This window comes from Falco naumanni, chromosome 12 (genome assembly GCF_017639655.2).
Source record: "Falco naumanni isolate bFalNau1 chromosome 12, bFalNau1.pat, whole genome shotgun sequence".
NCBI classification, from domain to species: domain Eukaryota; kingdom Metazoa; phylum Chordata; class Aves; order Falconiformes; family Falconidae; genus Falco; species Falco naumanni.
The window spans coordinates 23,308,047-23,332,112 of record NC_054065.1 but is presented as its reverse complement, the minus strand read 5'-3'; the positions used below and the strand labels follow the sequence as shown (position 1 = coordinate 23,332,112).

The window sequence follows — 24,066 nt, the reverse complement described above, 5'->3', positions numbered from 1 at the left end:
TTCACACAGCTGATGTTTTGCATATCTAATTTTGAGAAGAAACAAGCTAATTTAAGTGTGCCAGGTGACAAAATCAAGAAGTTTACATGTAGAAATGATAGTCGGTGCTGGGATCCTTACTCTTTGGAAACATGCACTTCAAACATCCTGCCATGACATGAAGAGGAATGCATGCTGCAAACAGAACAAACAAGTCCTTTCCATCCCCATGGATTGCATGCAATGTACGCAAATGTCTGTCAGCTATTTGTAAGAAGATTATGACTCTGATCTTGGGTAACCTGACAATTACTTGGGAAAAAAAAAAAAGATTGCAAACATAAAACCAGAGTATTAACATGGTATGCATAGCCTACATAACCATGTTGTCAACTTAACCTTCTTTAAGAATTGACACTGGAGGAAAGTTGGAAACAGCATTTGGAGAAGAACGGCAGTATTTTTTTTTAAAAAAAGCTAAATCAGTTAGAAAATGCCACAGTTCTGTAAAATGTTTATCATTAATGTATTTTCAATGTATTTCTATGGTGAGTCTTCAAATTGGTGTTTTTATAAACTCTCCTGCTTTGGGTTAAGGTCTGAATATCTGTTTCTTCTTTAATCAGAGCATGACTTCCTTATTTTTCTGACCATGTTTCTTCACCAAACAGCTACTGAAAAGCTTTCCCATAAAATGAGACTAATGTTGACTAAGGGATTCTTAATATGTTTGTGAAATGTTTGAATGTGTGTGTTGGCAAACTACTGCGTTTTTTTACTCTACAGGTGGAATGACATTGGGAATATAGCACATAACAAGTCTTCAATTGTTCTAGAGCTGATCAACAAAGAAGAGAATGTACTCTTTCACACAGTAAGAAAAAGATCTAATCAGTGTGATCAAGAAAGCTACTTATATAAAAAATAAACCTTTAAAATTCCACTTTGGAAAAGTGGCTCACTCACCATAAGGACCACGCCTCCCTGCCCCTCAAGTTCATGTTTTACTTTATGCAGAGAGTGAAATTAACTTCATGTAGCCATCAATATTTGTGTTCTCTTCCAAGCATCCCAAAGTATACTATGCTGGGAAGTTTGCAAAAACATGAAGTGCTTGTTGGATGAAACATCCACAGTGCCTCACTACCTTTCACGCTGGCATAAATATAGCAGCATAAGCAGTTGTAGAAACTGGGCATAAGCTATCATGTGTGCACATACTGGAACTCAGAGGGCTGCATTGCTCTTCTGCACTGTTTAAAATCTCCACGTCTCCCTGAACCAAGGCCAGTATAGAAACTGGACCAGCAAGCTTGAGCCATTATTTTTTTTGGTGGTGGTTGTCCCTCGTCCCCTCCTACTGTGACTTAGCAGTGAAGTGGCAGCATGTAAAGGCATGCCACTATATTTCAGTAATTCAATGCCTTGAATGTTCTTGAGGGCACTAGACATGTTCTTGGCAGCCAGATTCTGTACATGATGGACCTTACCAAGTGTTACTGCAACTGGATTTTTAAAACTCTTCTTTGTTACTTCTTGGAAAGAATAACAAAAATGAATGATTACTTTTTTTTTTTTTCCTATTTTTTTCTTGTGTTTAAAGGATGATCTTGAAAATGCCAAATATATTTCACGTCTGTTTGCAGCAAGACACAAGTTTTACAAACAGAATAAAATCTGCACAGAGTGAGTACTCTTTCTTCAGAATTGTATTCTGACACCCTGCTTTGGAATTGATCTGAGTTTTGGCACGTCTGGTTTTGTTTGTTTTTTCTAGTCACTTGTGTCAGTTCTTTGCCCCTTTCCCTTTTTTCTTTTTTTTTTTTTTTAACCCCCAGCAAGAAAAAGCAATTGAGAATTAAATTTCAATCTAAGCCTTGTGAGGCTTTTGATGCTCCCCAAGCAGAGCCAAATCTGAAAGAGAGTCTTGAATTGAAGCCCTTGGTCTCTGCCGTTCATAACCCAGAGTATTAGTATAAACTGGAGTGAAAGGTGACGTATGTTAACATGCCAAAATGTGAACTGCAGTAGCAGATGCGCTAGCAGCCAAGGGTGGTGAAAAACACAGGTTGTCAACTTCTAATTTGGGCAGTATAATTTATCTGCTGCTTACGTGTGCCAAACAAGGGAGGACACCTGGGAAAGTTAATCTGCATAGCCATACTAGCACAATGCCGCAGAGACTGTAAATCTGAACCTAAAGTCTCCTTTAGGCTCTTACTTTGAGCACTTAGTGAGGATTGGCCTTTAGCTAGTCCTCTCACCGGTGGATTCATTCTAACTGAAGGAGGAATTTGTGAGGCTTTAGTTGTAAGGCAAAAGTCTGTTTCTTAGTTGAGGATGTTTCATTTATGCCAGCACACAGCAGTTTTAGTTTGACATAAATTTGACTTTCAAAAGTTTAGAATTTTGAGAAACTTTCATGATGTGCTGGGTTTGTGGAGCAATGGAAACATGACTTCCTTGCAAAACTTACCGGCTTAGCTGGAAAGATATGAAGAAGTCTCATCTCTATCAACAGCTCTAGTTAAGGCTGGACATCCCATCTGTTCAGCTGGGTGATGCCATCTGTTGGAAAATAAAGCCAAAATTATGAAGGGAAGATGGGAAGGTCTACCTGTCTAATATTATGTATACACACATTATATTAACACACGGTGAGTTAGGGTATTGGAGAGACCAGTGAGGTGAACTGTGTAGACTGATCTTTCAACTTACAGAAAAGAAGTGTTAATTAGATTTCAGGTGGCTCTTACAGTTCTTGGGAGGTGAGTGAAAGACCAGAAAAGACATTTTTTAGCAGCATATAATGCATTTCCATAGTCCAATCCTAAATTTAATTTTAGTGGTTTCAGAGGAATTGAGTTCAAAGGAAGCTCCTGATTGTTTCCCATGTGATAGTCAAGAAAGAAAACAAAATACCGTGGTCTGTCGTTCTGGAGTATTTCTCCTTTGAAGCTGTATATTGGGGTCAACAGAGAAGGACTGTTCTGTTACTGTTCCTAATCCAGACTGCAGGAGCAGTAGCTTTTGATCATGCTTATTTCTAAACACTGAGCCATAAGTTTGTGGGTACCATGAACCAGGTGTATGCAGCGGCTTCACATACAACTTACAAATATTTGGACTGATAAAGATAGGGGACACCATGAGGTCACCAAGTGAAAGAACAAGTTTCTATGTATTTTTGCCATTAGAACTGCTCTCCTTACCACAGTTTCATGTGGTATCAGCTTCTGCATTAGAGCCACAGACATTGATGACAGGATATGCCAATGTGTGTTTTCTAGCCAAATAATTTTCCTGCCCTCTGTGTTAAAATGATAGTTGTTTGTTTTCCCGTGTGCATTTCCTCTAATCACACATAACATCATTCACCAGATCAGAAACTCTAAGAGGACAAATTCCACCTTTCCTCTCTTCACGTAAGCACTATATTTCTGCCTCCTTCAACTTGTTTCTTTCCCTTCCTCTTTATTTTTTCTTTTCTTCACCCCCCCTTGCCCCCTCCCCGGCCCCACACACTCCTTGTTCCTTCTACTGCACCTGGCTACTCTAACGTTGTATGTGGCTCTGCTAGTATTATCTAAACAGTTGCAACCCCCCCTCCCCCTGCTCCCCCCCTCCCGATCTGTGTGCGTTGCTTTGGAGTGATTTGCTATGAATTTCAGAAAATTCTCGTTGTTTTAATGTTCACCTTAAGTCACCTGAGACTGTGCCTGTGTGCCATGTTCAGTTTTTATTGCTTAAGAGACTTGTTTGATTCATTTTTAAACCAGAGTTTTTCTTTCTTGTGTTTCCAAGTAAGCCAAATAGGATAATGAACAGAAGGCATGTATATTTTAGAACTGGAACACTTCCTGTGTTTAGAGAACAACCTGAATTATTTTCATTTATTTATATTTTTTTTAATCTCATTAATGAGCAGTACTTACAGATTCTTCATCTCTTGTTTTTTCCCCATTCATTCTTGAATCAGAATTGAAATATCGTAGTTTCTAGTATTTCTTTTTTACTTTCTCTTCCACAGACAATCAAGTTCTCCTCCTCCTATACGGCGACGGCCCACTTGGAGTAGGTCATCCTTGGTATGTGCCTCAATGAGGTCTTTAAGAACGTCTATACCATTTCTAATGGGATGGGGCATTGTGTAAGATGGAATACTTTCTAAATTTCATATAAGCGCATTAACTCATTTCTTGTAGGGAATATGATTGGAATGAATTTCAAGGGTGTGGCTGCCCAGGCTGATTAATTTAACTGGATAATATCACCATTGAGTATTAAAAATTACAGTCTTCAAGGCATTATATTTTTATTTGCCGTGCAGAAACTGAGCATCTTTTCTAATGGATTGAGGTTATTTCAATATGTAGTGAAAATAATCCTCTAGAAAGAATTTGAAGTGTCTTGTGCTGTATACATCAAGACCTAGTCATTATATAATTTTACAGCTTCTCATTTCACGTTTCTTCCATTCCTCATGGGTTTGTATAAAGTCTGCTTACAATTTACCAACTCCTTGGGTTAAGAGGCTATTTTTGTGTGAAGCTACTGTGATTTTAACTAAAACTGTTATAAGCAGTACAGGATTGTAATTCAGAGCTGTTTTTTTAAAAAAACTGTATTTGTTTCTATTTAGCTGATCTCCATAAACACTATAAGTCTGACCAAACTGGCAACTTTTTTCTGAGATCTTTACAAAAAAGTCCGAGTCTTTTTTTTTTTTTTTTTTTTTGTTTCTTTTTCCACACACACACCCCCATCAGTTCTAAGGACACTATTATGGATCCAGTTTTAACATCTAGTATGTCAGTAATTCAGAATCTGTTAAATTAGAGTAGCAACAGCACTGCTGATTCCTTAGAAGGCAATAGTGTCTACATGCAGGTTGCCAGTTTTCGTGTGTGATATAGGTTATACCTGCTTTGTAGACCTTCCCAGAGTGATAACTCCATTAGCCTATTGCTGCATGGCAGAAGGCTAATGTGGGCTGGCATGTTTTCTTAACATATCCCCACAGCGTGGTTACAGCTTGTGAAAATGCTCCAAAATTAGGTTTAAGCAGATAGTGATATTAAGATAGCTTTATCTTTGCAAGTTTCAGCACAGGCTATTTTTCTGTGTCCGTATATATGGTCCATTAGATCTAAAAGTTGCATGTTGTGTTTCCCAGCTGTTGGCAGGAAAGCTGTTGTAGCTGGCTTCAGATTTCTTTGTCCTTTCATTCTTAGCATGTTTCTAAGGTGTCATGATGCAATTCACAGGCTGTGTATTACACTCTCTGAGGCATATTTACAGTATTTTTGGTATCTGCTAGTTTGGTCCCTAGGGATGACTATGAAAAATGGAAGGTGAAGAAATGAAATGTGGTTTGCATTCTTATGCTATGACCTCAAATATATCACAAGTGGAATAAAAAAAACAACCCTGCATTCTCTATTAGATACGAGAAATGGAAATCTACTTTTTCAAAGGAAAAACACATCCTGCTGCCTCTTTGTTTTGAACATAAGCATGTAACAAGTCTTTAAAAAAACCCAAAGTCTCAGGAACATCAAGAGGGGGAGAAATGTGTGCCTATCAAATAAAAAGTGGGCTGCTAACCGTTCACATTGAACTTTCAACTGCTTTTTTCATAAATGTTTTGTTAACTTGTTGGAACAGTTCTCTCTGGGGGGGGGGGGGGGGGGGGGAAATGCCCTCCTAACTGTTGTCTGCACTGTACATACCTTTATACACCTACCTATTCATTTGTCTTGTATGGTAATAAATCAGTAGTCATAAATGGGAAGTGAAGGGGAATCTCTGGGTTGAGGCTCTGCCACTTCACTGAGGACCATGTTCGTTACTTTCAGATTAAGACCCTTTGTATGGTTTTGGCATCATGGTGAATCTGTATTTTATTAACTATTACTTTAAAGCCATTTTATGCTGGGTTTTTTTTCTGTCAGGCCACCCAATGATGCTGGTTTTCCAGCAAAAACTCCTCAGAGTAGGAGATCTTAATATGATGGTTTAATTAGCCGATTTTAAAAAACAAAACAAACAAAAAAACCAAATCCAAGTGATCCTTAATTTGGATATTGACGTTTTTGTAGACCTTAAGCTTTTCCTGTTTCATCAGAAGAGGCAGATGGACCTTCAAAAAAAAAAATTTAAAAAAAAAATCCCTAGTTTCTTGCAGATAGCTTCCATAACACCTATCAAAAAGAAAACTGTCTGCTCCAGATCTGTGCGCTCCCAGCAGAAGTCACTTCTCCTTCCTTGCACTTTTCCTCTGCCCCCCAATTTGGTAGACTTTCCAACATCTTGGTTTGTTCCAGACTAAGCTCTGCTACTCATGTTGTCAGCGCAGGCTCCTTTGCCCAGATTGTTCAGTGGGAGCAGGGTTTATACCATTGGAAGTAATTGTTGTAGCAGAAATTGTTCCTGTCATCTTCCAGCTCTGGCTTAACACAGCCATTTTGTATACGAAAACTCATGTGTGCGCTCAGTTTCTTTGATTCTCATTCCTTCTTCCCATTTACATAGAAAATGTAAATTTAACCCTTTCCCCATCCCCTTTTCAGTAGCTAACTTGCGTGTGCTCGTTTTGTTCATGTGCATGCAAAGGTAAATTATTTGGTGTTTCTTTCTTGCCTTGGGCATCCACAGTATTCCTTAATAGTTTGAACTGCTTGAATCAGCCTAGATGAAAAGCCCTTATTCTGCTGTTAAGGATGATCTATTAATGAGAAAAGAGCGTCTTCCTTCTCTTTCTGCCTATTTCATATATCAGAGTATATTTTCATAAACTTCGCTCAGTGACACCAGGCAGGGCGTTACAGTGCAGGTGGTAACATTCGATTGCAAAATGTATTGGTTTACCAGTGGACAAAGCTGGTGAATATGGCATCAGCTGTGATTTATTTTGCTGGAGATGATCCTGCTGAATTGCCCCATGATACTTGTGTTAAAAAGCTTGTTGCAGTGCAGATTGTTGAAGGAAGGTTCCAATTCATTATCTGGGGAATCTGATGTTCATGCAATTTGCGGAGTTATTTTAAGTCCATATGTGCTCCTATTGCTTGTATCACAGTGTTCTAGGTCCTTGAATTTGTTCCATCTCCTGCTTTTGTCCCGATTGCATGATTGTTTTGTTTTGTTTTAATTCTTCAAGGGCAAGGGCTTTTAATAAACTTTTGAAAAGTTCTAAGTGAACTGGGAGTCTGGATGTTGTTGTCTGAAGTGGTTGAGGTTAAGGGAGTATTAACTGGTCAGTTTTGGGCTCTGTAACAAAATTTAGCAAACAATTTACAAAATGTTATTCTCTATTCTTTAAAGAAATAACAAACCATGGTTCTTTAGCTGGGTAAGAAAGAGCATTAATCAGTGGAAAGGACATAGAACATTTTTCCTGTTTCAGCTGCAAGAATTATAGCAAATGAAGTTCCTAATGCTTTTTTTTCTCCCCTTGTGCTTTTATTTCAGCCAAGACAACATCCTTTTATACTGCCTCCTATGCATGTCCCGTGTGGCGAACACTACACTGAAACACATAATTCACAAGGTACTTAGAGCATATATTTTTCCTTTAATGGACTTCAATTTTATGTGTATGCAAAGAAGCTCCTAACCCTTAAGTCTAGATTTCCTCTAGAAATGGTCAAATGGGAGCTGCTGCTAGAAGAGAGCTAGCAGTTTTATAGTTAATGTTGCAGTAAGTCTTCTGTTTAAAGTCCAATTTCAGTTTTCAAATTTCTCTAAAATGTCTGTGCATGATTATATGGACCTTAAACTCGGTATTCCAGTTCAGTGAGCTGAAAAAATAATTTCTAAATGAAGTATGATGGCTGTACTCAAAGGCAGTGCCAGCTGCAGCCAGGGAGAGAAATGGAGTGAGGGGAAAGGAGACAGGAAATATCTTTTACTGTAGGAGAAAGCATAGTATCCTAGTCATGAAACTGTACATTTAGATAATGTTTCTGCTGATTTTTTTCACCAACATCTGCCTGCACTGTTAGCCTTATGGATATAAGGAGGGTTAACTATTTTTTCCCCCACATTTGATGAATAAATTCTCTCGAAAGTGATACCAGACTAATTTGATTGAGGCTGGGAATGGAGCCCAGCCCCTAAACACCTTGAGTCTCACACCCTTAACCACACCACCTTTTGGAATACATGTAGCCAGGTCTGTTAGGCTACATTCATCAGAGGTACAATTGAAGTGCTCACGCCAGCAGAGGAGCTCTTAGTCATATCTGATAGCGTTTTAGATTTATGGTGGTCTGACTAATTTTAAGGTAGAATTTGATAAGTTTTGAAAGGAGCCATTCAGTATAGTTCCTTGCATACAGTAGAAGATTCGACCTAGTGGCTACTATTGTTTTACTGTGAAGCTGAGGCTCTGCAGAGGGATATTCAGAGTTTTAGAGGAATTGCAAAGGTCCCTTTATTTTACCACAGGCTTCTCTATATTGTTGAAGAACTAGCTGGTTTCAGAGTTTGGGGAGTCGCTAGTCTTTTCTTATGAGATTTTCAACACAGAGAGTCTTGCAGTAAAATTGTGATCCAGAGCAATCTTTACTATCTTGATTCCCTCTCAAATATCCTTTGCTGAAGGATTTAATATTCTTTACTACATCTGTAGAGTGGAGGTTTTTTGGTTTTATTTTGTTGGGGTTTTTTTCTGAGTCTTGATCACTCTGCTGTGTTATACTTCAAATCCTCAAAACTGTTGGTTGGTCTGAAGTAGGATTTCAAATTTCACAGTCCTCTGCTACTTCAAATCAGACAGCACAAATCAACAGCAAAGACAAGAGAACTTCTAGGATTACCGTAGGCCAGCAGCACTGGATTTTTAAGGTAGCAGCAGCAGTGAATCCTTCCAGGATGCTGGGGAAGGAGATGCCCCTTTATTCTTCCTTGCCACCCGGGGCAAAAACACTTCTTCTCTTTCCCCTTTCGTGTCTCCCACAAGCATCTGACCGACCATATTTTGCTAACTGTTGGGAGTGTTTACATGAGTAGCATTGTTTTAGTTCCATTTCAGTGACTCAAGGATGCTCCCAAGACCAAATGTTCCCTGTAGCTGTGGTACACTAAGCTGTCTGTATTTCTTGGTGCAGACTGCATTTGAAGTTTTGTTACCATTGAATGAGTCCTTGTATGTTAAAACTGTCAATGCCTTTATCTCTATTCTACACAGATAGCATTGTCCATGGAAATGAAGAAACTTTCTACTGTAGGTCTCAGACCAGTTTGGATAGGTGTCCAATGGACTTCAGCTACTTGAATGGTAATGGACCCAATGGGAGCGTATGTAGCGCCCACAGCATGAACTCCCTCAATCGCTCACAGAACTTCATCCAGGCGTCACCAATGTCCTCAAATCTGAGCATCCCTGGAAGTGACATCATGAGAGCAGACTATATCCCCAGCCACAGACACAGTGCAATCATAGTACCATCTTACCGGCCAACTCCAGATTATGAAACTGTCATGAGGCAAATGAAGAGAGGGGTGATCCAGATGGATAGCCAAAGTCAGTCTTTGAGGAATCTCAATATTGGAAACACACATGCTTATAACCAGCCGGAAGACCTAGTTTACAGTCAGCCTGAGATTAGAGAGAGACATCCTTACACAATTACATACGGGCCCCAGGGTGGTGGCTATAACAAGCCCGTCACCCCGACTGACCAAATGAACCCTAATAATGCTGCTCAAAATAAGACAGCAGCCAGTGCCATATCCCACACTGTCAGCACACCAGAACTGGCTAACATGCAGCTGCAGAGCAGCCAGAGTTACAACACTGCTCACATGTTAAAGAACTATCTCTTCAGACCCCCACCTCCATACCCGCGCCCACGTCCTGCCACTAGCACGCCAGACCTGGCAAGCCACCGGCACAAGTATGTCAGTGGGAGCAGTCCCGACCTGGTCACTCGCAAAGTCCAGCTCTCAGTAAAAACCTTCCAAGAGGACAGCTCGCCAGTCATCCGTCAGTCGCTGCAGGAGGTCAGCGAGCCCCTCATGGCAGTGAAGCACCACAGTGCTGTGAACAAGCGCCATAGTTTAGAGGTCATCAGCAATATGGTACGTGGTATAGAAGCCATGGCATTAAAAACTTTAAATGCCCCGCTGCCACGCAGGAACACTTTGCGGGAGCAGGTGCAGCCAGAAGAGTCGGTTCAGATGGGGCACGACGTTCAGCAGATTCCTCATTATCATCACAAAAAGACATTCTCTGATGCCACGATGCTGATACACAGCAGTGAAAGCGAAGAGGAAGAAGAAACCCCAGAATCGGTGTCGCGGATAACAGCCCTCCATGAGAACATGGAGTACAGTGCTCAGCTGCAAGCTGCCTTGGCTAGAATACCAAATAAACCTCCTCCAGAGTATCCTGGGCCTCGTAAAAGTGTCAGCAATGGAGCCCTGAGGCAGGACCATGTTAGCATTTCTGTGGCCGTAGCCAGGGCCAAAGCCATGAGGCCAGGGCCTTCCAAAGCCATTAGTGTCTCTCGAACTGATCAAATGGCAATAAATGGGTCGTCGCTCGGGCCCTCTATCTCAGAGCCTGACCTCACGAGTGTGAAGGAGCGGGTCAAGAAAGAACCTGTCAAGGAAAGGCCTGTGTCTGAAATGTTTTCTATTGAGGACAGCATTATAGAAAGAGAAATCATGATGAGGGTAAGTGCCTTCCTCTGTTGCAGTGCCTTCTTGGAAATTTGTAATCACACAGGTCAGATTCCTTACCAGAAAACTGTTGGATCCCTAAACTTGGGGGGACACATGAGTGGGAAGATGACAATTTGCTTAAAGTTAGGAAGTGTGATATTAAGTGCCACGTAGAATTTGGTTTTGTGGGTCTGTATGGCCACCAAAGGGGCTGATCTCATGCGGTGCTGTTGGGCTTGCCTGCTTCCCCTGCTGCGGGTATTCGGCCGCTGGCCAGACCCGTGTCTGATGCAGCTGATGATGTGCTGCCCTGGCAGCGGTGCCAGCCTGAGGTGGGTGGTGGAGCACGCAGCCGGGTGACGAGGAGGCTGAGCCCCAAGCCCCCCGCAATGCCCGCTCCCCAGCTGCCTGCGTGGCTCACTAGCCCCCACGGATCTGAGCGTAGGGCGAGTCTGAAATGTGTTTGCCGAGATGGGCAGGAGATTGTGTTTCAGCACTAGTGTTTTATTCTTTCTTTGCAGGGATGTCAGGTATCACATAATATACAGCATAATGGAAACTCTTGAGTTTTTCAAACGATCTCTTTCATTGCATTTCCTGCTACCTTTATATAATATAGCTATTTGAATAAAACACTGGTAGCTGTAGAATATGGGTTGCAGTTTTGCCAATAACAAAGTGGCTGGATATCTAATTACAGATGTAGCCGATGTAGAGGTACAGATGTAGCCGATGTGGGGTTGAGGATCTGGATTGTGTTTTGGGTTTTAGGGGTTTTGGTTGATTGTTGGTTTTTTAAATGTACTCAAGTATGAGACTGGGGGTGTTGGTGGACGAGAAGCTCAGCATGACCCAGCAATGAACGTCTGCAGCCCAGAAAGCCAGCTGTATCCTGGGCTGCACCAAAAAAAGAGAACCCCACCTGGAGTGCTGCATTCAGCTCTTGGGCCCCCAACATAAGAAGGCATGGAGCTGTTGGAGTGAGTCCAGAGGAGGGGCAGGAAGATGCTCAGAGGGCTGGGGCACCTCTCCTGTGAAGACAGGCTGAGAGAGTTGGGGTTGTTCAGCCTGGAGAAGAGAAGGCTCCCAGGAGACCTTACAGCGGCCTGCCAGTGCCTAAAGGGGCCTACAGAAAAGCTGGAGAGGGACTTTTTACAAGGGCATGTCGTGATAGGACAAGAGAGAATGGCTTTAAATTGAAAGAGGGTAGGTTTAGATTAGGTATCAGGAAGAAATTCTTCACTATGAGGTGGTGAAGCACTGGAACAGCTGTCCAGAGAAGCTGTGGATGTCCCATCCCTGGAGTGCTCGAGGCCAGGCTGGATGGAGCTCTGAGCAACCTGGTTTAGTGGAAGGTGTCCCTGCCCGTGGCAAGGGGCTGGAACTAGATGGTCATTAAGGTCCCTTCCAACCCAAACCTTTCTATGAGTCTATGAAATAGGGTCCTTTTTAAACTTGCAATGAATTTAGAATAAAAAGCATTTAAAGGCTTCAGTGCCACTGGAAGCAATGTCAAAAATATGAGGGGTGCTCACCATTTAGTAAGCACTACTTATATCTGTGCTTGATGTAACACTGGGGAGTACAACAGCAGGCATGGAAAGCAAAGTGTGTGCCATAGTTCTTTTTTCCTTCTTCCCGCCCCCCCCCCCCCCCCCCCCCCCCCGAACTGAGATCTGAAACAAAAAGGTTTCCTGAAAAAAATGAAGCATCTAAATGGTCCAGAGCAGAAAAGAGTTTGTAATGTACTAGATCAGTAACTAGTTAGATGTAAATACTACTGTATATTCAAAAAAATTTTCTAAGCATATGTATAGCACTTCTTGTTCGTTGGTGATCCTTACACTGATGCAATGGTTAGGAATCAAGCTTGGGCCACCAAGTTGTATCATAGAGACTGAATTTACTTCTGCCAGAAGCTTAACCTTTAAATGCAAAACAGGTATTTGACTATAAAACGTAATGTTTTGAATAGTGTAGACATTGGTGGTAACAACAGGCGTATATACATGCTCTTTTAATCATCTGAGGAAAGAAGGTATTGAGAAGCAGGAACCCAAGGGATTTTAGGATGGAAATGAAGGTGAGAAGACGGTTTAGAGATGTTGTTTGCGTCCTCTTCCTCTGAATAATCATTCAGTTCAGCCTTTGGTCAAAAGGTGCTTTGTTGTTGTTGTTTTGAAAGTAAAGGGACAGTCTTAGCATTAAGCTTTTCAGGTGGCTTCAGCCTAGATCAGCAGTCTTAACACATGCAGACCTTCCTTTTGTCATAGGAATCACATGTTATATTAATGGTAAGTTGACCTTTATTTCTTAGACACAGGCTTTTCTATTTTACCTTGCAAATAATCACAATAATAAAATCCCCAAAGGAAAAAATACTGGCATTTTCCTGCTTTCCGCAAGTACGAAAAGAAAGCAGAGTGAGTTTGGATTTTTGTTTTCTATTTGTTTTTTACTTAGTGCTCTGGAGGGATGCAGTGGTGAGAGAAAAAGCTAACAAGCTTTTGGAAAATCAAGCCACTTGCATATTTCTGAGGGCATTCAGGTTCAGTAGTGTGTTTCTAGGAGCCAAGCTTGGCCTGTGTGGTGACCACAGCTTCCGTATGTATGCTGAGAACCAGGCTTCCCTGGTGCTCATCTCTCCTTCCAAATCCAGCAGAAAGAACTGTTAGTGAAATGGAATAAAATATTCCTAATTTGGGTACTTCTGGAGATGGTCTGTCATCTTTTTTGATGTTTTAGCTCCCAGTGGCACAAGGAGAGGGGTGGCAGGGTGAGTTTAAAATTCATACTCTGGTTCTCCATGTTACAGCATAACATGATGCGTGAACACAATAAACAATATCCCTCCCTGGCTGCTGTTAACATTCAGTTTCTGGGATATGTGAGCTCAGTTTTTAGTGCAAAATATATCATGGGTGCTATTTGGATCACCATAATAGCTGAGTGCGTCAGAAGACTTCACATTTTAAGTATTACCATCACAGAAGAGAAACAATGGCCTATGTTTTACTGTTTGTTGTAATAGATTGGAATTATTGCTTTTTAAAAGATGCCCCAGGTATCTTGGCTACGGTAGTGCTACTTTAACGTAACAGGGTGATGCTTTGTGTGTCCTACATTCAGAATAATGTTTGCAGAAAAATGCTTGAGATTGTATTTGTATGTCTTTTGATGGCATCTAAACTGTATTATATGCTGGGATTGCTTCTTTGAAATTAAAATTCTGTGCTCGTGTAGGAGCAGGCCTTTGAGGAATAACAGGAAGAATAGAGGTTGTATTTGAATTTACGATGCTAATGGTGATCATCTGCATTCCTTGGCCAGAGAGTTGCAGATTTTGGAGATTAAAAAAACATTCCAGCATTTTACTGGCATTATAAATAATCACACAGAGATGAAAACGTGCCTTTTCTTGCCAAAAGAATCTAGAAAAGCAGAAGATGGCAGGCCTGGAGGCCCAGAAGAGGCCCTTGATGTTGGCAGCACTGAACGGACTCTCAGTTGCTAGGGTTCCAGTGCCGGAGGACAGCCAGGATGAAGTCGCCAAGGTGCCAATGGATGAGAGGGTAAGATGGAGGCTCATGAAATGTTGCTCGTTCCCTTTGTTCCTAGCAGCGTGAAGTTTCTAAAATATTAAAATTTGATTTAAACCATGAAAAAAATCTCTTAAAATTTTTAGAGCCATTAATGGAAAAGATCTGTCATTAACACTGGTCTGTCTTTGGATGCTGGCAAGGTGTTAAATGTCTTGAACGTTTACTGAAGTCGGTGAAAATTAAGGCTGTTCAGTTTCACATGACCATATGTTATCATACAAGATCAAGCTGTAAATCTAACATTTTGCACACTTTTCACTTGATCAGGCAGTCTTTCTACGGTGATCATCTATAGATACTGTCTTTCATGTTCTGATATAACTAATGAGTTCAGTTAATGTCTCTAATGGGATTAAATTTAAAAGAAAAAAAAGTTTGCCTCCTGATGTTTGCCCATGCGGGTATGTGCATGTATATGGAATTTCAGAAATTAAAAACAGTTGCTACCATGAAGACTCGAGAGATACTTGCAAAGAACCTTTCTGGCTTTCTGGATAGAAATTTGCAGCCTTGTATTTTCTGGTATGCAGATGACAGAACTTAACTTCTGCCTGTACGTACGTGGGGTTGTGTTCAGCCACAGAAATCGCTTACTTCCAAGTTACAGGAGAATTTTGAAAATGTGGACCATGTCACACTTCTTGCTGTATGATTCTCTTCCTTAAAAAATAAATTTAAAATAGTTTTGCAAGTATCTATTGCAGTGAGATCACATACAAATTCATACTGAACCAGGATTGTATGTATCATCGTTTTGCTTTTTATGGTATCAGTCTTAAAATATGTAGAAGCAGCATGTAAAAATGCAAAATTTGCTTGTGGTTTCATCCAGTAGCAGTATGTCGTGTTTCCTCAGATAACTGCAACTGAAAAAAGAAGCGAGTGAGAGAATACTATGGCTGTATATTGAAATGCAAAGAATGGATGGATAGATCTAGTGGTAAACGTTCTTCCAGGAAGAATTAATGGATTTATGTTCCTTTCTGTTAACTCTTAGTGCAAAATCTTGAAGAGGAAGTTGGAAGAGGGGATGGTGTTTACAGAATATGAGCAGATTCCAAAGAAAAAGGTAGATGGAGTCTTCACCACTGCTGCCTTGCCTGAAAACGCTGAGCGCAACCGCATCAGGGAGGTTGTTCCTTATGAGGAGAACCGAGTAGAGCTGGTGCCAACCAAAGAAAATAATACAGGCTACATCAATGCTTCACACATAAAGGTAAGAGCTTTCCTGAACTTTGCTTTGCAAGTAGTGAAGGTATGTTAAAGCTTTGTTTGCATTTCTGGGTGCACAGCACCATTTTCTGTAACCCTGGAGGTTCTGAAATCGTAACTTAGCATACATCATTGTACCCTTGTGTCAGCATGGGCATCTGTAAAGTCCCCTATCAACTAACATGCATGAGTTGATTTAATTGTTAAAGACTGGGAAGTCATTTTAGACAGGCATCCTTTGGGTTTTATGCCTACCTCTGCTAGCTGGTTGTGGAATGTCTCTATTGGTTAATGCAGAAAGAGATGCCATGTTTCTTAAACCTCACGAAGGTGTGTTAGACCAGCCCCAACACCCGCAGGTAATATGGTTGTCATGTCCCTCCCTGTACCTGAAAGAACGAGCAGTCAGTATGTGTTCTGATTTATCAGTCCCAATAGCCTGGCAGGCTGCTGGGGGCAACAACAACCCTGTGTAAAATGAGTCTCTGCAACCGATTGGTGCAGCCTGAAAGAAATACTGCACGAGGTTTGACTGAAATATTTTTTTCCGTTTACTATCATATAGGAAACAATATGTAAAAATCAGGGATGTAGCTCCATGTGTGCAGTTCCATGTTCAAAGAAAAAGTATGTAGTTGAGTAATGCATGTTTGCATAGATACTGCAATTATATATATAGAGAGAATGTATTTCTTTCTTTTGAGAGTTGACTGCTTTTAAAAGAAATTTTTTAAGTATGTGTTGATAAAGAGGACATCATACTACCAAGATATCTGTGTCTCTGATGGGATGCTGCATTGAACTTCTATGTTTCAAAATAAGTTTTTATCAAGAACTTCAGGTTTCTTGTTAATTCAATGTAGAAGTAATTTCTGCTCGGACTGTTACTTACAAACGTGGCCAGTTGTAACAGTGAACTGTCCTGCAGTGGCTGCAGTTTTTCTTTAAGCTTCCAGTACTATTTGCAAAGTCCTTTGTTGGCTTTTACTGTACCCTGAGAGAAGTAACAGCACTCCTCTCCCTCAGATGACAGATTCTTTTGCTGTTTGGAGAGGACTGTCTGCTTTTTATCATTGTCAAAATTCAAATTAAAAAGAAATAATTTAAAAATAATAAAGAAAACATCCTGTTAAATTTGTATTTTCCTGGACTAAAAGCTGTTTAAAGAGACTTGCTGGCCTCCTTGGTTGTGATTTACAGTATTAAATCCTGTTGATCCAAAACAATTTCTGAACCATGATCCTGGCAGTTTGTCACTTCTATATAGCCTGGTAGGTAGCAGATACTGAATTTTTGCATAATCAGACATTGCTACGATGATGCCCAAAATTTTTCATCTACTATGTAGGAGGCCAAAAAAAAGAGATTCCTAACATAAATTATGCCCACAAAGCAGTACTAGACAGGAAAAAAAACCATCCTGGCTAGTTTTCAGTGCACATTTTACCTTGTTATGTCGGTGTTGGACACGCATGCATCTCACATTCATGGAGCACCCAGGAACACACACAAATGTTTTAGCGTATGACAGTGGTCCTTGCCAGCATTTTCCTCTCGCTTTCTTAGCAGCGTGTACTGAAGCCAAGCAGATGTGCTTTTGCTTAGGAGGTGAAATCGCATCTGTGAAATTTACCTCAGTAGCACAGTGTGTGTGTGTGTGTGCGTGTTTGCAGCCCAGTGTTCAATTTTTAATGTCATGCAGTTAGGGCATTAGTAAACATTCCAGGCATCCCGTTCCCTCCAGACTATTTATGGTCCTTTCATATCATGTGCTAGGAGGCTGGATGTTTGGACCAGAAGTCAGTACACAAAGACGACTCCTATATCATCCTGATAAGATCCATGCCTGGAGGATTCCAGCTCCCACTGCTCAGTCTGTGAGCCCCACAGTTTCACAGCAGTTCTCTGCTTATTTACCATTGACCTTTGCTGTTAAGATACAAAGATATTTGTCTGTACCAGAGAGAAAAATTGGAATGAAATTTATGGATTAAGCAAAAAATTTCCTAAGACCACCTCACCTGACTGTTTGGGTGAGGTCAGCGTTAACTCAAAAAGCTCAGTAATACTATACCAGCACTCAGGGCTGCAGACGAGTGTGCAAGCACGAGACCTCTCCCTCAAAGTGCAAGACGCCGGTTAGTGCTGTGCAGTTTATATTCATTCCCAGCTAGTACAAGAACTTGAGGAGTCTACCTGCATTGGTCTGGTGGATTTTAGGTGCAATTCAAAGAGTGGAGTGCTGCATAGTATGAAATAAGAAAATGAGCTGATATACAGGGTTGAAAACAGTTTTCAATGGAGTAAAAAAAATTGTTGTCATACAAATGCTATGCTGGTTACAGCTGTAAAAACCCAAGCGTCTTTGCTTAATGAACAGCTGCTTGAATAACAAATAAATTGATTGTATTTGTGCAAATGTACTCAAAGACCTATACTTTAAATATAGTATATGGTTAAACCTGTCAGAGTTATTGATTGCTCCTTGTAGCGTTGTCCGCCAGCACCTTGGTATTTATGGACGTGTCAGTATTTCTGTTGTAAATCATCTTCTTTGGGATTTATAACTTTGTTGTGAGAAGTGGCTCTGGGCTAATATGTGGAATTAGGAGGTCTTAGCCTGAGAAGGAAAAATATTTTAACTTCCCAAAATAATTAGTTCATCTGTTTTTCCTTTTATGCTTTTAAGCATATTTTCAAATGATACCTAGTGGCTCTAAAAGCGGTTTGGCTTTTTACCTAAAATGCTGGAAAAAAATCGGTTTCAGAAGCCTTTACTGATGCATAGTAATAATCTATCGTAAAATAATATTTTTGATATAAAAGCGTGGGGTTTTTTTGCTTTTGAAATCTGTATGTATGAAGATCTGTGTCAGTCAGGTAAATGAAACAGTGTTTTACACTGGTTAGCTCCAGGCTAATGCTGGGTCTTTTCAGGGCACTACTTAATTTATAGTATGTAAACGTATGTGTTAGTGTCTTAAAAATGATTTCATTATGTGTTGTCATGCAAATACACAAATATTTCTGTAAGACGTGATTAGTGATCCAATTATGTATTGGGAAACAGATTTACATGACTACAGCTTTAGATAATTTTAAATTTCACATGGCGTTTGATTCGAAAGCCATTTAATGTGCTGGATTTACTACGTCTAGTAGTTTGCAGCTTCTGCACTGAAAACCCCAGAACGAGTGAGGAAGAGTAACTGGAAATGAAGCCTGTCTTGATCTCATCGCTAGCTGGCAACAGGCCGACCCAAGCTCCGTGTTAGGTACCACAGTGTGTGGGCATAACCGCATCTGCTGGGACAGCTTGGCCATGTCTTCAGCAGTGATCAGTGTACTAAGAGTTTGTTTAAGAAATTAGTTTTTGCCTGAGTGGAAAATAATTGAGGGAGGTCCTAAACAGCAGAGGCCTTTAGCTTTCGTTGTGCAAAATGTCATTTGGATTCAGGCTTTACACACTACTGTGTGTTAATTTGCAATAGACACCTCCTTTAGTGCTCCAGTTTTTCTTTCATCATGGGTTTGTCACCAAGCCCAGGGAATTCAGTCAGCTGCTTATTTATACTTAAGTCATATCAGAACAGGGCCTCAAAAAAATATTTATGTTTTGATCTGTATGCTCCAGATGCAATGGCAAGATAAACAGGTGATGTTTTGGTCAAGGCTTTATGTGTATGGGCATCAAGAAAGGACTTGGAAGCACCAAAGATTGTGTTTTATCAGATCTGCTCTTATCAAAAGGCTGATTCTTGTTCAATATTTTGAACAGAAGTGGAAGAACAAAGAAGTAAAGGTTCCATTATGATCTCTTTTGTTTAAAGGGCAGTTCTGATACAGATGTTGCTGAGAATTTGGGTGCTGACTGTTTCTTTTTTGTTTTTTTTTTTTTTTTCCTTACCCCCAGGTTACTGTAGGTGGAGAGGAGTGGCACTACATTGCTACCCAAGGCCCTCTGCCACACACGTGCCATGACTTCTGGCAGATGGTGTGGGAACAGGGGGTGAACGTTATAGCCATGGTCACAGCTGAGGAGGTATGTAAAATCACAGAGGTACAGTTCATTCTGATGTGAGCAAATCTCCTGTTACCATCACTTCCCACTCCAGTAACCTGCCTTTTCTATCAGAAACCCTTTTTCCTCTTACTCTGTTTGAACATATGCCTGTACTGCTATAGTATTACACTTTGTAACTTTCTGATCCGGCTTGGCAAGTACTAAAGTGAAATGGGCAGAACCCCCCCTTCCCCCTGCTTCGCTTCAGTTTGGCCAAACCAAACAAAGATGTTTCCATTGGAATGTGAGAGCACTGAACTGCTCCTGGTTAAAATGACACAGACTTCCACCCCATCCAAGGTCAGTTCTGCATACCATCACTCTTATCAGCTGAAAAGAGACCAGAAGCTGTTGTTTCCGTACAAGTCTCCATATAAAAAAAAAAAAAAAAAAAAAAAAAAGAAAAAGAAAAAGAAAAAAAATCTTTTTATTCATATGCCAAGCAAAACAGTTGTTTCTATTGTAATCCAAGAACTATGTGCTATGTTATAAGAACTGGCACGCGTTGCTAGATAATGCTGCATTCAGCCGTACGCCTGGATGCTTTAGCAAACACAGGGAGTGCCATAGTACATCAAGTCACTGTCCAGTTCCCAAGGCTGATCAACAGATACTTAGAAGCCGCTGAAGAGAATCTCTTTCCATTTAAAGGAGAGGCTTTCCCAGGAGGAGAATATTTACTGAGGTGCTGTAGGCAGTAGCTGGCTTTTGCCACGAGACAAGAGTGAGTTCTTCAAGCATTTTTATGCTTAAGAAAAATTTAAAACTCCCAGCCATATAGTTCATGGATATTTTCCTTACTTACTTACTTACTTACATGGATATTACTCCTTACAAGGAGCAAGTGGGATGCTCCTTGCTCTTCCAGTAATTTGAAATAAGAATACTTGGCTTATGTTTTATGCCCTCTGTTTGTGGAGAATTTTAATTGAAGAAACTAATGGCTTTTTTTGTGTGTGTGTGTGTTATTAAGGAGGGAGGAAGAAGTAAGAGTCATCGTTATTGGCCTAAACTGGGCTCTAAGCACAGCTCAGCCACTTATGGGAAGTTCAAGGTGACAACCAAGTTCCGCACAGACTCTGGCTGCTATGCGACTACTGGTCTGAAGGTTAAGCATCTTCTCTATGGACAAGAGAGGACAGTGTGGCATTTGCAGTATACTGACTGGCCAGATCATGGGTGTCCAGAAGAAGTCCAAGGCTTTTTATGTAAGATTTCTTTAACTTGCATGATAAAATACATCAAGGAAAAGGTTGCTCACACTGGATTCAGTTCACTGCACTTAGTTACAGCTGGGACTGATAATAAATTGTTATTGCTGTGGCATACAAAGGCCTCAACCAGGTTGTACTTACTTTGCTGTGATTTGGAGAAAAAAAGTGGCACTCAAGAGGCGGGAGCTAAGGTGATTGAGGATTTTGGTCCTGAAAGACCTGACATAACAGGAGGAAAAATCAGAGGCAGCAGCAGTTCTAAAGACTCAGGAAATTTTAAATAATAGGATACCTCTGCTGGCTGATCTGTCAGTATAAGTTATTGCCACTTCCCAGCTACCTAATAAGTGTAGGAGGTATTGGGCTGCACACAAACGTGATTAGAGAGGTCTGGGTGAGAGAGGTTCAGATATTAGTGAAATATGGCACAACTCCTCCAGTTTCAAAGGAGGCCCTTATTGCTGACAGCAGCATTCAGTAGTCCAGAGGCACCGGACTTGTTACAAAAGAGCAGAGGGCTCCCTCACACATGCAGTAAGCCTGAACTCACTGCCACTTTTCTAACCACATGTACCCCGGCAATGCTAAGGGCCTTCCCAATTAAATATGATCCTGGTTCATGCATTTCTGAAAATACAGACATTATATTCATCTGTAATGAGCTAATAATGCCTCCTACTTCTTACCAAGGAACAAACACTACCGTATTAATAGGAATTCAGCTGTTATTTAACTAAAGCCACATCTCTGGCGCTACAGTAGAGCATGATGCAGAGATCTTTAAGTTGCTGCTGAAGCAGTGTGGTGTGCTGATGCAGCGGAGATGCCTGCCCTCTTTGTTCCTGCAAGCTTTGCAGCTGCAGCAGCATAGCTCTGTTTCAGCTAAGTCCTCTCTCAGCAAGGACCATTAGTTCCACTTCAGTCTTGACACAGCTACAGTCCTTTAGTGATCCGCTCTCCTTTGCCTGGTGTAAGATTGATGTAAATTCATGTCCTCCTTTTCCCAGTTCTGTCACCAGGGCAGAAAATAAAAATGATGTTTCAGCTTTGGTGAAAGAGTGCCACGGGATCTGTCTTTAAGGCAAAACCGTTGCCCAGTTCCTAGTTCATTTCATTCTTTGTTTCTCCTACCAACCCCTGTAGCCATGGTTGGGCATGGCAGTAATTGGAACCTGGTTGTTGCAGTTTCCTGTGTTCCGTTGTTTGCCACCACGTACGGTCCCATTTCACTGTGTGCATTAAAATGCAGCTTTTCTGATGCTGGTAGGCCTCCAGCCACAGCCTGCCTGTGTCAGAAGGGCTGCTCAAGCTGCAGTGCCATGGTACCAAGAGTCACAGCAGGAGAGTTCAGCTCAGATCTTGCTTCCCATTCTGACTGGTGGGAAACCAAGTGTCAGAGTTATGCATCTGGATAGCTCTTTCTGGGTGAGGTCTGTCTGTATCGTGCATCTAGACTATGCTGGAATGATGTTCAGAGGTCAGAGTTGGAGTTTATGGTGTGTTTATCTAAGCAGGTGAACTTCCAGTGTATAAGGTTCTCTGTGCAGTTTGACAGTAGAATGTGTTCAACAACACTAAGACAGCCACACAAGGCAACTGTTCCTGAGTCATGCGCTTTCTAGACAGAAATGGCTTCAGGGAAAACAAAGACAGTGAGCTCCCAGAAGGGCTCATAGCCGTTGAGAAACAAACCCTGAGCAGAGATCCTGCCTCACTCTAGAAGGGAGGGAGAAGGAAATGGGGCAGATGGATGCTCGCTTCCCACCTGATACTGGCTTTGACAGGCAGTACTTTCAATGGGAATTAGCTTTTGTTTTGATCCCAGCCTGTTAATAGCAGGAATTTCTGTAAGTAATGTCTAGATTCATCTGCTTAAGGGACCTGGAGATTTGCAGAGGGGAAAACAGAATTTAATTTTTTCAAAGAACTATTTAATTTAAAGGAGCAGACTCCCAAGTAATAATTGACGCCCAGCTGGTACTTTCTGGATTCAGTGCTGTTCAGTGCATCCTGGCCAAAATAATTAGTATGTTGTAAAAAAGGTAAATTATTGACACTGACAAAGAAAGAATTTTCTGTATTCTTTTTTCCCCCCTGTTTTTTATATTGGACATACAGATGTTTGCAACTTTGCCTGCATTTTATCTTGCAGCTTACTTGGAGGAGATACAGTCAGTGCGTCGCCACACCAACAGTGTGCTGGACAGCAGCAACAACTGCAACCCTCCTATCGTGGTTCACTGCAGCGCAGGGGTAGGGAGGACCGGGGTGGTTATCCTAACAGAACTGATGATCGGGTGCTTGGAGCATAATGAAGTAAGTCAAATTCTTTCTCAAAACAAACCCCAAGCTCATTCCTTGACTAACTACCTATGTTTCTGAGGCTAAAATTACAAGGCAGAAGAGTGCTTGTTTTCTACGACCCTTTTTGAGACAAGGGCCTTAAATGCAACAGGCAGAGATTTCCCATGGCAGGTTACTTCTTGCAGTTTTCTGTTGAGTTGATATTACAGGTTTTTTATTGGTATTATTTTAATACATTCAAAATTAGGGCTTTCTTCTCTCTCTTAAGAATTTAGTCTAATTCATACCTGTATTTAATTAACAGCCTAGAGACAGCGTGCTTACAAGAACTACCTGAGAGGCTAGAGAATAATGTCAGCTTCCTTGCTTTAACTAAGATGTTCTGCTCTCTAAATTCACTCTTTGGACTCTGTCCTCACTTTTGTATTGTCTCTGACCTTATCTGGAACAAAACTTAACTGTGTCTTAAGAAAAAGGTGTGTGTATGTTGGGGAACAGGGCTTTAGGGACTGCAGCCAATATTACAAGACTACTAATACAGTTTAGATTTAAGAATAAGAGCAGTAATAAGAATTATGAGTAACTGTGTGTAGCAATTTGCTTTTCCTCTGTGGCCCGTATCACTGAGGAACTGTCCAGGAAGAACATCACATCTGGAATAATCATGTGCCACACAGTTTCAACACAACAGCTATTGAAACTGGGGGTTTATGTTGTCAAAGGAATTGCTCAAAGACCAAAACCTCTTGTAGAGATCAGAATGCAGCAAGAGTGACAAACAGACATATATCAACGGCCCCTTCCATTCATCATCCACTGGATGAGTTGCTTGAAATTCAGGGAAGACTGGATGTACACACCTGAAATGCTCACCTACCTTCTGTGTTACCTTAGAGGAGTTACAGGTTGGAGCCTTTCTCTGCAAGGCACTATGCAAAGGGCAGCTTTCTGGCTCATTCAAAAATGTGAGTCCTAAAGCAGGCAAGTACTAGTACACATCCCTCTTCATCACCATTTTTGA

At 41.0% G+C, this 24,066-nt stretch overlaps 1 protein-coding gene across 1 annotated transcript in view; it reads left to right on the top strand.

Moving 5' to 3' along the window:
• The window catches only part of PTPN14 (protein tyrosine phosphatase non-receptor type 14), a 121,428-nt gene that overhangs the window by 85,854 nt on the left and 11,508 nt on the right, over window positions 1-24,066 (top strand). Inside the window, exons 9-18 of the mRNA XM_040611712.1 lie at window positions 766-853; window positions 1,583-1,665; window positions 4,010-4,067; window positions 7,453-7,531; window positions 9,173-10,662; window positions 14,079-14,222; window positions 15,250-15,468; window positions 19,378-19,506; window positions 20,501-20,735; window positions 22,894-23,057. Coding sequence (XP_040467646.1) covers window positions 766-853; window positions 1,583-1,665; window positions 4,010-4,067; window positions 7,453-7,531; window positions 9,173-10,662; window positions 14,079-14,222; window positions 15,250-15,468; window positions 19,378-19,506; window positions 20,501-20,735; window positions 22,894-23,057 — 2,689 coding nt within the window. The remainder of the gene's footprint in view (window positions 1-765; window positions 854-1,582; window positions 1,666-4,009; window positions 4,068-7,452; window positions 7,532-9,172; window positions 10,663-14,078; window positions 14,223-15,249; window positions 15,469-19,377; window positions 19,507-20,500; window positions 20,736-22,893; window positions 23,058-24,066) is intronic.